This window comes from Manis pentadactyla, chromosome X, assembly GCF_030020395.1.
Source record: "Manis pentadactyla isolate mManPen7 chromosome X, mManPen7.hap1, whole genome shotgun sequence".
Classification (NCBI taxonomy): domain Eukaryota; kingdom Metazoa; phylum Chordata; class Mammalia; order Pholidota; family Manidae; genus Manis; species Manis pentadactyla.
In genome coordinates, this window is record NC_080038.1 from 62877443 (window position 1) to 62889925 (window position 12483).

Sequence of the window (12483 nt, forward strand, 5' to 3'; positions counted from 1 at the left end):
TCTTTGTGCTTAGCTGCCCCTTTTATGTAAGTATGAAACTATTTCAAAATCAAAAGTTAAAAACTGTTAGTACAATCAAGGGGGGAAAAAAGCCAATGTGATCTTACTGATACAGGTCCAGCCAGAACAAGACTGTGGAACTGTGTGGGAGCCGGACCTCACTGAAACATGGGTCTTGGCTTTTGAAAGGTGAGGTGACTACATCACATGATGAACAGCGAGGGGTCTGCAAATGTTTAGCTGGGAGGATAGGGAGGGTCCTGAATTCTGCCTTCAGTGCTCCAAAGGGTGTCAGATGGAGAAACCAGACTTGTTACAGGGACACAGATTTCTGATCAGTGTGACAGAGGGCTGTTTATCAGTTAGAGAGCAAGAAAGGTGGACTGGGCTGTCTTGGGAGATCTCTCTGGTAGCCTGTGTTCTGCTGGAGCCTGGACAACAGATTTCTTAAGGACGTCAACAAGAGATTTTATGGATCCCCAATCCGTGCTGGGTCCAAAGACCACTAAGGTCTTTCTGATGGAGAGTCTGTGTTCTCTGTTAACTTCAGATATTGGGAATTTGAGCACTCCTGGAATAAAATGAAACCTTGCCAAACATTCCCTTTTGTTCACATGAAGCGTGAATCAGCTCACTCTCATATGGGCTAGTTCAATATATACCATCCTAACCACTTTGGAAATTTTTCTTGTCCCCCAGAAATGAGCTGGTCACAGTGGTAAAACACAAAATGCTTTTATTTTAGAGAATTTCACTGAACAATATGAAAACAGAACCAAAGCAAAACAAAAGCTCAAGAGAAAGTTTGGCAAGAATTTAAATGTTCAACAATTGCAGGCCCATAATCTTCTTCGAGTTGTTGTCAGCTTGCTTGCATATGGTTATGGGCCTTCTTCTGGCAATTCTCATTCTTTGATAAAAAGTTAGTCCTTGATTTTTTCTAATGCTTCTGTAAGCTCATTATACAGAACATTCATCTGGGAAAGAGAACAGCAAATAGACTTTTTGAGAGGAAAGGAAATGTGGGAACTTCCCAGACCTATGGTGATGGCACCTGAGTCTAACCCTTACCTTCTGAGATCTGAGGCACCACTTAGGGGAGAAAATACAGTACTCTCTTGTAGAAGAGGAATCCCATCACACTAGGTCCATTTACTAGGCTCAGGCAGCTACTGTAGATGTTCCTAAGTTCCCCCCATTCATCATTATTCTTGGTTTTCACTCTAAGAAATAACGATTTACAGTCCCCTACCTCTTGCAGCTATGGAAACACTGAGAACAACAATGATCAACATCTTTCCTAGCCAAGGCAGGCAGGGGTGAGTCCTTACTGAGAGCCCAGACAGGACCTCTCTGCACCCTGAGTCATGCCATCTACCCCTACCCTTCTCCCTCCTCACCCGAATTTCATAGCTTCTCTTGAGGGAGCCAAGATGGTCCAGGAAGCGAAATGCCAGGTCACACCATTTTTCAGCAGATACATACTTGCTACTGTGATACATAAATATCCCAGTATTCCAGGACCTAATCATCAGCCAGAGAACCTCCATTTCTGGGTAACCTTCCTGAAATCCAAGAACAGTGGGTTTACAGTTATCTCTATCACAATCATTGTAGCACTGATGTATCTGTGCTGCATCCCATTATAATCAAACCAACAATGGGTGCTCTGCTAACACCCAGGAGGGCATCAGGCCCTCCACAAGCAATCCTGTGCTCCCAGAAAGTATGAGGAGAGCTCTTTGAAGGTTCGGCAGCTGTAGGATGCTCCACAGCAAGGCCTCACATAGTGACATGGAAACTGAAAAAGCAGTGAGGCCCTCTTGGATCAAGTCCTGGTCTCTCTGAAGCAGGAGAATGACCTGTATCCTGTTTGGGGCTTCCCTTGGTGCCCCTCAGTCAATTACCTCCCCAATACCTATCTCTAATCTTCAGAGAAGCTTGTCAAGAAGCAGTTTTACTGAATCTCTTAATTTTCTTGACCTCAGTCTGTGTTTGGAATAGAAATTATATTCATCTTTATTTTTTTGCATATATGGAGACAGATTTGTTTTAGGGAATTGGCTCACACAATTGTGGGGTCTGACAAGTGTGAAATCTGTAGATTAGGCCAGTTGGGCTATGAATTCAGGTATGAGTTGATGTTATAATCTTGAGTTTGCAATCTGTAGGGCAGCCCAGCAAGCTGCAAACTCAGGCAGCATTTCTATGTTAGTCTTGAGGGAAAATTCCTTCTCTGGGAAACCCCAGCTTTTGCTTTGAAGGCAAAACTGATTATGGAGAGGAATCTGTTTTTCTTCAAGTCAACTGATTCTAATATGAAAAGTCATCTTTCATGTTGACAATATATACCTAGCTATGAACAAAAGGTTTGTTTCTAAGATGGTCCCTTTGCCTCTTGAGTGGTCTTGAATATGGCTGATTACAAGATTTTGCAATGGTGAGAAGGATTAGTCTAAGGTGCTTTCTCAGTTCCTGTGTAGGAACTGCAAAGAGGGCATGTGTGTGCTCATTCCAGGTTACAGCCCTTCATCCACACGGTATGTCTTAGGCCTTTGAAGGGGGAAATGCAACAGAGCACTCGGGCAGCAGTTTCTTGAGAGTGTTAGTGACAACGTCTCAGTTGTGGCTCTTTCACTCATTTGAATCTATTAAAAATACTATGAGAATGAGGGCACTAAGAGGGACAAGACAAAGCTCTCAACCTAAAGGAGACCTACAGCCTTTGGGGAGACAAGGCCTCCCCATATAAAGGCCTCCATTACACAAGGTATGTGATTAAGGGCTAGTCAGAGAGCTACAGGCATTAGGCGCTCTAGTTCAGAAAAAGGAATGAGCATTAGGCTGATAGTCAGAGGAGTCTCATCTCTCTGCTTGAAATGTCACCCCTGACCCATGTCCACTCAGTAAACATCTTTTTCCAAAGTCACAGAGTTAATTATGCCTTTCCTCTGTTCCTATAGGAAGCTTTATACTCCTCTAATACAACTTATATCACGTTGTTTTGAAATTGTTTATATATTGATTTCCTCCTCCGGTCTATTGAGGTCCTTGAGGTGCAGGGACTTTGCTTGTCCATCTTTGTATCCCCAGAGTCCAACACTGTGCCTGCCACATAACAGGGGCAGACTAGAAATTTGTCAAATGAATAAATTAACAAATGAATGAACAACTGAATCAATGTCCAGTCACATGCTACCTGCTCAGTGAGGCTTCCCCTGACTTTCCCACTTACTATTCACTATTCCTATTTACTACTTACACCACTTTGCTCCTGTGGCACTTCGTTCACAGCACTACAGTAGCATTTAGAACACTGTACTGTCTCTGCCCTTAGGCTGGGAGTTCCTTGAAGGCCGAATGTCAGCTTCCTCTGTATAGTCACAGCCTGGCACAGTGTCCGACAGTGTCGTGATTGTCACTGAATGAATGAACAAGTGACTGAACAAACATGGTCTTAGGGTAGATGAGTAGGATCTAGATATACAGAGGTTAAATGACATGTCCAGAATAGGCAAGTCCAGAGACAGAAAGCAGATTGGTGGTTGCCAGGGGATGAGGGAAGGGAGAAACAGGGAGTGACTGCTAATGTAATAAAAAAGGGTGTTCTTTTTCGGGTGATGAAATTGTTCTGGAATTAGATATTGGTGATGGTCACACAATTTTGTGACTTTATTAAAAACCACTGAAATGTATACATCAGAATTATGAATTTTGTGATATGATTTTTGTAAATTATATCTCAGTAAAAATAAAAATACAGACATATAAAGAAAGAGAAGGATATTCCATATGGGCAGAACAAAGACTTGGATTGTGCTTGAGCCTGAACATGTCTCATGGAGACTAATAGGTGTTTGGCTAAGCAGACAATTTATGTTGGGAAATTAATGGGAAATAGGTAGGAAGGGGCTACCTAAGCATTTCCTAAATGTTTTTCCTCAGAACATTACTGTCGTGAGAAGTGTTAACAGATAAAAATATGGTTCTTTAGTCATATACATTTTGGAAACGCTGCATTCTACAAACCCCTTCTTGGAGCATTATAATGCACATTAGTTCCTTAAAAGTTTTAGAAACGTTGGCAGTAAAGAAACCACATAACTTTGTTTAAACCAGGGTATGTAGATCATTTACTAATGTTGTGGAAGGTAATTTGTGAAACACTGGGCTTGAGTGTGTAGAGGGTTTTGCATTACAGGCCACAGATTTTGGAATTTATTCTGCTGGCAATGAGAAGTCACTGAAACTTTTTGGGAAGGGAAGTGATATGATGAAATTGGAGTTTTAATAACACTGAAATGCCAGTGGTGTTTAGAACAAAACACCACTGGCATTTCAGTGGTGAGAAAAGACAGTGAGACCCAATGGACTTGTAAGACTAAGAATAAATTGAGGAGGGTCAGAACTAAAATAGTGATAGTGGAAATGGAAAAGTGTAAGAAACATATAAAGGAAGAATCAAAAGAACTTGGTAACTGATTTGATAAGAGGAGTAGAATATGTCAATTGAAAGTGGCTCTAAAGTACATAGTTGAATGGCTGATACCACTGAAAGAAGAAATTAGAAGGAAATGTTTCTGGGGATAAGGCACCAAGATGTTAAGTTTTATTTTAATCATGTTAGGGTTGAGGTGTCTTTGAAAATATCACATATGCTGTTGCAGATATGGACTGGAACTCAGGTAATAGTTGAAGTGTATCAATTCACTTACAGGACAGAGTATAGAATACAGGCATACCTCGTTTTATTGCACTTCACTTTATTGTACTTTGCAGATGCTGTGTTTTTCTACAAACTGAAGTTTCATGACAAGCTGTGTAGAGCAAGTCTATTGCCACCATTTTCCCAATAGCATTTGCTCACTTTATGTCTCTGTGTCACATTTTGGTAATTCTCATAATATGTCAAAGTTTTTCATTATTATTATATTTGTTATGGTGACTTATGATCAGTATTATGGCTCACTGAAAGCTTAGATGATGGTTAGCATTTTTTAGCAATAAAGTATTTTTAAATTAAGGTGTGTACATTGTTTTTTAGACACAATGCTACTGCACACATAAGAGACGACAGTACAATGTAAATATAACTTTTATATGCACTGGGAAACCAAAATATTCATGGTTTGCTTTGTCAGGACATCTGCTGTATTGGGGTGGGCTGGAACTGAACTTGCAATAGCTCCTGAGTCTGCCTGTAGACAGAAGGAAAGAGAAGAGGCTACTGGAGAAGTTCATAGTTGGGTGGTAAGAGTTGGAAAAGGCAACAGGGAAGATTGATGAGAAATAAAGGACAAAGGAAAAGAGAATTTCAAAAGGAGGCAGTGGTCAGTAAAGAAGGCCAGGGTAATGAAAGGGGCCATCAAATTTGTCTAGGAGATGGCAGTTAGTGGCCTTGTGGAGTACAGAGTGGCTAACAGTGCAGAGAGTGAGGGAAAGAGTGGGTCAAGATGAGAAAAGACAGGCAGGCAGAGCCTTGTAAGCCACCTTCACTATTTTGGTCTTTCACTTTAAGAACAATGGGAAAATACTGATGAAGATTAAGCAAGGTCACACACATTTGAAAATTTAGATCACTCTGGTTGCTGGATGGAGAAATGTATAGAAGAAAGCAAGAGATGCAAGGAGACCAGTTAATACTTTCTGCAGCATTGAGGTCAAAGACGGTAACTTGAACTAAGCTGATGATGGTGGAATATGGGAAGAAGTGAATGAATTTGAGATTATTTAGGAGGCAGAACTAACAGAACTTGTGGATAGATTAGAAATGGGAGTGAGGGAGGAGTTGAGAATGATTCCTAGAGGTCTGACTTGGGCAACTGGGAGAATGATGGTGCCATTCAATGAGCTAGGGAACACTGGAGTTGTATTTTTACTTGCATTGGCTGTCCTCATGTGCAGCATTGCTCAAGAGAATTATTAACCTTCAATAAAGATATGCATCTGTGCAGCTACTCAACCCTAAGTTGACATAGACTTGCCTATGTGAAATACAAATTAATGCCAGCAAATACAGGTGTTTGCTCTTTTGACTTTCTGGGACTCATATTTGAAGTCAGTTTTCTCTGTTCTTGACATCTTAGTAAATATGCAGTCATACATAGCTAATAACATTGTAGGTGTTCTGGAATACAAATGCCTGTCTTTTTAGGCTTTCCTCAGCAATCCTGAAGTGAATACTGTGTACATCAGCTTTACTGAGATGTAATTTACATACCATACAATTTACCTAAAGTGTACAATTCAATGGGTTTTAGTATATTTACAGAGTTCTGGGACCATCACCACAATCAATTTTAGAACATTTTCATCTCCATAAAAGGAACCCCCATGCCCATTAGCAGTCATTCCCCATTTCTCCCAATTTCCCCACCCCAATTCCCTTGGGCAAAAAAATCAATTTTTGTCCCTTATATATGGGCCTAGTCTGGGCATTTCAGGTAAATGGAGTCACATGGTATGTAGTCCTTTATGACTGGCATCTTTCACTTAGCATGTTTTCAAGGTCTATCCATGTTGTAGCATGTATCAGTACTTCATTCCTTTTCATGGCAAATAATATTCCATTGTCTGGAAATACCACATTTTATTAATCCATTTATCAGTTGATAGACATTTGGGTTGTTTCCATTTTTGGCTATAAAGAATAATGCTTCTCTCAACATTTGTTTGTGTCTTTTTAGGCATTGGTTTTCACTTCTTATGGGTCTATACCTAGAAGTGAAATTTCTGGGTCATATGGTAACTCTATGTTCAACCTTCTGAGGAACAGCTAGACTGTCTTCCAAAGCAGCTGGACCATTTCACAACCACACAGTGTATGAGGGTACCAGTTTCTCCACATCCTTGTCAGTACTTGTTATTATCTGTCTTTTTTATTATACTGGTATATATAAGTAAGATATATATTTTATATATATCTTAGTGGGTGTCAAGTGGTAGATCACTGTGTGTTTAGATTTACCTATCTCTGATGATTAATAATGTTAATAAGCATCTTTCCATATGCTTTCAGTCATTTAAATATCTTTTTTAGAAAAATGTCTATTCGGATCTGTTGCCCATTCAAAAAATTAGTTGTCTTTATATATATAAGAAAGTTAATATAACAAAATACAAATATATACTTGCATTTCTTATTTCTCTTAGCTTCTTTGAAACATAAAATTATATAAGATAATTAAAACTACTGTTGTTGAATTGTCTATTTAAAAACTTACTAGAAAGCTACAGTAATTAAGACAGTGTGGTACTGACGTAAGGCCAGACATAGATCGATGAAATTAGTTGTCTTTATATTATTAAGTTTTAAGAGTTCTTTATATATTCTAAGTACAGGTCCCTCAACAGACATGATTTTCAGTATTTACTGCCATTCTGTGGGTTGTCTTTTCACTTCCTTGATGGTATTCTTTGCAGAAGTCTTAACTTTGCTGAAATCTAATTTATTTTTTATTGCTTGTGTTCTTGATGTTATATCTGAGAAACCACTGCCTAATCCAAGTTTACAAAGATTTAAGACTATGATTCTAAGAATTTTATAATTTTAGTTATATGTATAATTCTAAGAACTTGATAATTTTAGTCTATATATATTTATAGTTTTACAATTTTACCTCTTAGATTTAGGTCTTTGAGCCATTTTGAGTTAATTTTTGTATATAGTGTGAGGTAGAGGTCCAAACTTCATTCTTTTCCATGTGGCTATCCACTTGTCCCAGAACCACTGTTAAAAAGACTATTTTTTCACATTACATAGTCATGACAACCTTGTCAAAAATCAATTGACTGTAAATGTGAGGGTCTGTTTCCAGACTTGATTCTATTTCATTGATCTATGTCTGGCCTTATGTCAGTACCACACTGTCTTAATTACTGTAGCTTTCTAGTAAGTTTTTAAATAGACAATTCAACAACAGTAGTTTTAATTATCTTATATAATTTTATGTTTCAAAGAAGCTAAGAGAAATAAGAAATGCAAGTATATATTTGTATTTTGTTATATTAACTTTCTTATTTACTATGTCTGGTTCTCTTCATTTCTTCCTGTGGTTTAGAGTTATTTGCTAGTGTCATTTTCTTACTCCAAAACAGGTTCCCATCTGCCTTCTTTTTGCTGTTGTTTTCATGTTACATTTTTGTATGTTAAAGGCTAAACAAAAAAATTATGTAATGTGTTTTATATATCTGATTTCTAAATCAGTTAAGAGAAAAAATATGCATTTATACTTTTATAATTACATGATTACTGGTATTTTGTTTGTGTTTAAATTATCATCTGGGGTCACTTGCTTTCAACCTAAAATACTTCCTTTACTATTTTTTTAATTGTATCATTCAAATTTAATTATTCTTATACACATTGTCTTTGTAAACTTTTTGAACTTACAACATACTTCACATTTCTTATATATATTCTTGTAAAAATACAAAATTATGAACATACAGAAAAACTCCAAAGAAAAGGTGATTAAAAAGTTTTGGAACTAGAGAGTGGTGACCTTCCCTTATTATTTCTTATAGGCAGGTCAGCTAGCAACAGATTCAGTTTTTCTTTATCTGGTAATGTGTTCATCTCACCTTCATTTTTGAAAGATAATTTTCCTGGTTAGAAAGATTATCAGTTAATTGTTACTTCCTTTCATCACTTCGATTATGCCACTTCTGGTGAGAAGTCACCTATTAATCTTACTGAGGTTCCTTTCTAAGTGATGTCATTTTTCTCTTGCTCCTTTCAAAATTTTACCTTTGTATTTGGCTTTCAATATTTTAGTATTATGTTTCTGTGTGTGGATCACTTTGTGTATTCTGTTTGAGTTTGCTGACTTTCTTGGATGTGTAGGTTAATGTTTTTCATCAAATTTGGTAAGTTTTCAGCTATTGTTTTACTTCAATTTCTTTTTCTCTCCTATCCTTCATATGCCTGTTCTCTGTATGTTGGTGTACTTAATAATGTTCCAATTCTCTATGAAGGGCTTATTTTTCTTTCTTTTTTTTCTAATTTGAATTTTTAAAAATTAAAATATCATAGATTGAAGGTTTCACCCGAGCAACATTGTGGTTACTACAATCACCCATATTATCAAGTCCCCTCCACACACCCCATTGCAGTCACTGTCCATCAGCATAGTAAGATGCCACCGAGTCACTACTTGTTTTCTCTGTGCTATACTGCCTTCCCCATAACCCCCCTACATTATGTGTGCTAATCATAATGCCCCTTAATTTTCTTCTCCCTCCCTCCTCATGCACTCTCCCCAACCCCTTCCCTTTGGTAACCACTAGCCCCTTTTTGGAGTCTGTGAGACTGCTGCTGTTTTGTTCCTTCAGTTTTGCTTTGTTGTTATACTCCACAAATGAGTGACATTAACTGGTACTTGTCTTTCTTCACCTGGCTTATTTCACTGAGCATAATACCCTCTAGCTCCATCCATGTTGTTGCAAATGGTAGGATTTGTTTTCTTATATGGCTGAATAATATTCCATTGTGTATATGTACCACCTCCTCTTTATCTATTCGTCTACTGATGGACACTTAGGTTGCTTCCATACCTCAGCTATTGTAAATACTGCTGTGATTAAACATAGGGGTGCATATGTCTTTTTGAATCTGGGATTTGTTTTCTTCTGGTAAATCCCTAGGAGTGGAATTCCCAGGTCAAACGGTATCTCTATTTTTAGTTTTTTAAGGAACTTCCATATTGCTTTCCATAATGGATGAACTAATTTACATTCCCATCATCAGTGTAGGAGGGTACCCCTTTCTCTGCATCCTCACCAGCATTTGTTGTTGCTTGTCTTTTGGATATTGGCCATCCTAACTGGTGTGAAGTGATATCTCACTGTGGTTTTAATTTGCATTTCTGTGATGATTAGCGATGTGGAGCATCTTTTTATGTGCCTGTTGGCCATCTGAATTTCTTCTTTGGAGAAGTGTCTGTTCAGATCCTCCACCCATTTTTAAGTTGGGATATTTGCTTTTTGGGCGTTGAGGTGTGTGAGTTCTTTATATATTTTAGATGTTAATCCCTTGTCAGATATGTCGTTTACAAATATATTCTCCCATACTGTAGGATGCCTTTTTGTTCTGCTGATGGTGTCCTTTGCTGTACAGAAGCTTTTTAGTTTGATGTAGTCCCACTTGTTCATTTTTGCTTTTGTTTCCCTTGCCTGAGGAGATGTGCTCAGGAAGAAGTTGCTCATGTTTATATTCAAGAGATTTTTTGCCTATGTTTTCTTCTTTTTTTCTAAGAGTTTTATGGTTTCATGACTTACATTCAGGTCTTGGACCCATTTCGAGTTTATTTTGTGTATGGAGTTAGACAATAATCCAGTTTCATTCTCTTACATGTAGCTGTCCAGTTTTGCCAACACCAGTTGTTTGGCAACACCAGGCTGTCATTTCACCATTGTATATCCATGGCTCCTTTATTGTATATTAATTGACTGTATATGCATAGGTTTATATCTGGGCTTTTTACTCTGTTCCATTGATCTATGGGTCTGTTCTTGTGCCAGTACCAAACTGTATTTACTACTTTGGCTTTGTAGTAGAGCTTGAAGTTGGGGAGCATAATCCCCCCGACTTTATTCTTCCTTCTCAGGATTGCTTTGGCTATTTGGGGTCTTTTTTGGTTCCACATGAATTTTAGAACTACTTTTTCTAGTTTGTTGAAGAATGCTGTTGGTATTTTGATAGGGATTGCACTGAATCTGTAGATTATTTTAGGCAGGATGGCCATTTTGACCATCTTAATTCTTCCTATCCATGAGCACGGGACGTGTTTACACTTACTGGTGTCTTCTTCAATTTCTCTCATGAGTGTCTTGCAGTTTTCAGAGCATCGGTTTTTCACCTCCTTGGTTAGGTTTATTCCTAGGTATTTTATTATCTTTAATGCAATTGTAAATGGAATTGTTTTCCTGATTTCTCTTTCTGTTAGTTCATCATTAGTATATAGGAATGCAACAGATTTCTGTGTATTGATTCTGCAGTGTTGCTGAATTCAGTTATTAGTTCTAGTAGCTTTGGGGAGGATTTTTAAAGATTTTTTTAAGTACCATATCATGTCATCTGCAAACAGTGACAGTTTGACTTCTTTCTTACCAATTTGGATGCCTTTTATTTCATTGCGCTGTCTGATTGCCATGGCGAAGATCTCCAGTTCTATGTTGAATAAAAGGGGGTAGAGTGGGCATCCAAGTCTTGTTCCCGATCTTAGAGGAAAAGCTTTCAGATTTTTGCTGTTAAGTATGATGTTGGCTGTGGGTTTGTTGTATATGGCCTTTATTATGTTGAGGTACTTGCCCTCTATAACCATTTCGTTGAGAGTTTTTATCATGAATGGATGTTGCATTTTGTTGAATGCTTTTTCAGCATCTATGGAGATGATCATGTGGTTTTTTAATTTTTAATTTTTTTAATTTTTAATTTTGGTATCATTAATCTACAATTACAGAAAGAACATTATGTTTACTAGGTTCCCCCCTTCACCAAGTCCCCCCCACATACCCCTCCACAGTCACTGTCCATCTGCGTAGTAAGATGCTGCAAAATCACTACTTGTCTTCTCTGTGTTGTGCAGCCCTCCCCGTGCCCCCCATGCACTATACATGCTAATCGTAATCCCTCTTTCTTTTCCTCCATCATTATCCCTCCCTTCCCAACCATCGTCCCCAGTCCCTTTCCCTTTGGTAACTATTAGTCCATTCTTGGGTTCTGTGATTCTGCTGCTGTTTTGTTCCTTCAGTTTTCCTTTGTTCTTATACTCCACATGTGAGTGAAATCATTTCGTACTTGTCCTTCTCCGCTTGGCTTATTTCACTGAGCATAATACCCTCTAGCTCCATCCATGTTGTTGTGAATGGTAGGATCTGTTTTTTTCTTATGGCTGAGTAATATTCCATTGTGTATATGTACCACATCTTCTTTATCCATTCATCTACTGATGGACATTTAGGTTGCTTCCATATCTTGGCTATTGTAAACAGTGCAGCAATAAACATAGGGGTGCATCTGTCTTTTTCAAACTGGAGTGCTGCATTCTTAGGGTAAATTCCTAGAAGTGGAATTCCTGGGTCAAATGGTATTTCAATTTTGAGCATTCTGAGGAACCTCCATACTGCTTTCCACAATGGTTGAACTAGTTTACATTCCCACCAGCAGTGTAGGAGGGTTCCCCTTTCTCCACAACCTCACCAACATTTGTTGTTGTGTGTCTTTTTGATGATGGCGATCCTTACTGGTGTGAGGTAATATCTCATTGTGGCTTTAATTTGCATTTCTCTGATGATTAGCGATGTGGAGCATCTTTTCATGTGCCTGTTGGCCATCTGGATTTCTTCTTTAGAGAACTGTCTATTCAGCTCCTCTGCCCATTTTTTAATTGGATTATTTGCTTTTTGTTTGTTGAGGCATGTGAGCTCTTTATATATTTTGGATGTCAATCCTTTATCGGATCTGTAATTTATGAATATGTT

At 38.0% G+C, this 12483-nt stretch overlaps 1 protein-coding gene across 1 annotated transcript in view; it reads right to left on the bottom strand.

The window, feature by feature from the left end:
* Positions 1 to 725: 725 nt before the first annotated feature.
* Positions 726 to 12483, bottom strand: part of TEX11 (testis expressed 11) — a 382668-nt gene continuing 370910 nt past the window's right edge. The window contains exons 28-29 of the mRNA XM_036898307.2: positions 1401 to 1565; positions 726 to 977 (exon numbers count right to left, since the gene is read on the bottom strand). Coding sequence (XP_036754202.2) covers positions 924 to 977; positions 1401 to 1565 — 219 coding nt within the window. The 3' untranslated portion in view covers positions 726 to 923. The remainder of the gene's footprint in view (positions 978 to 1400; positions 1566 to 12483) is intronic.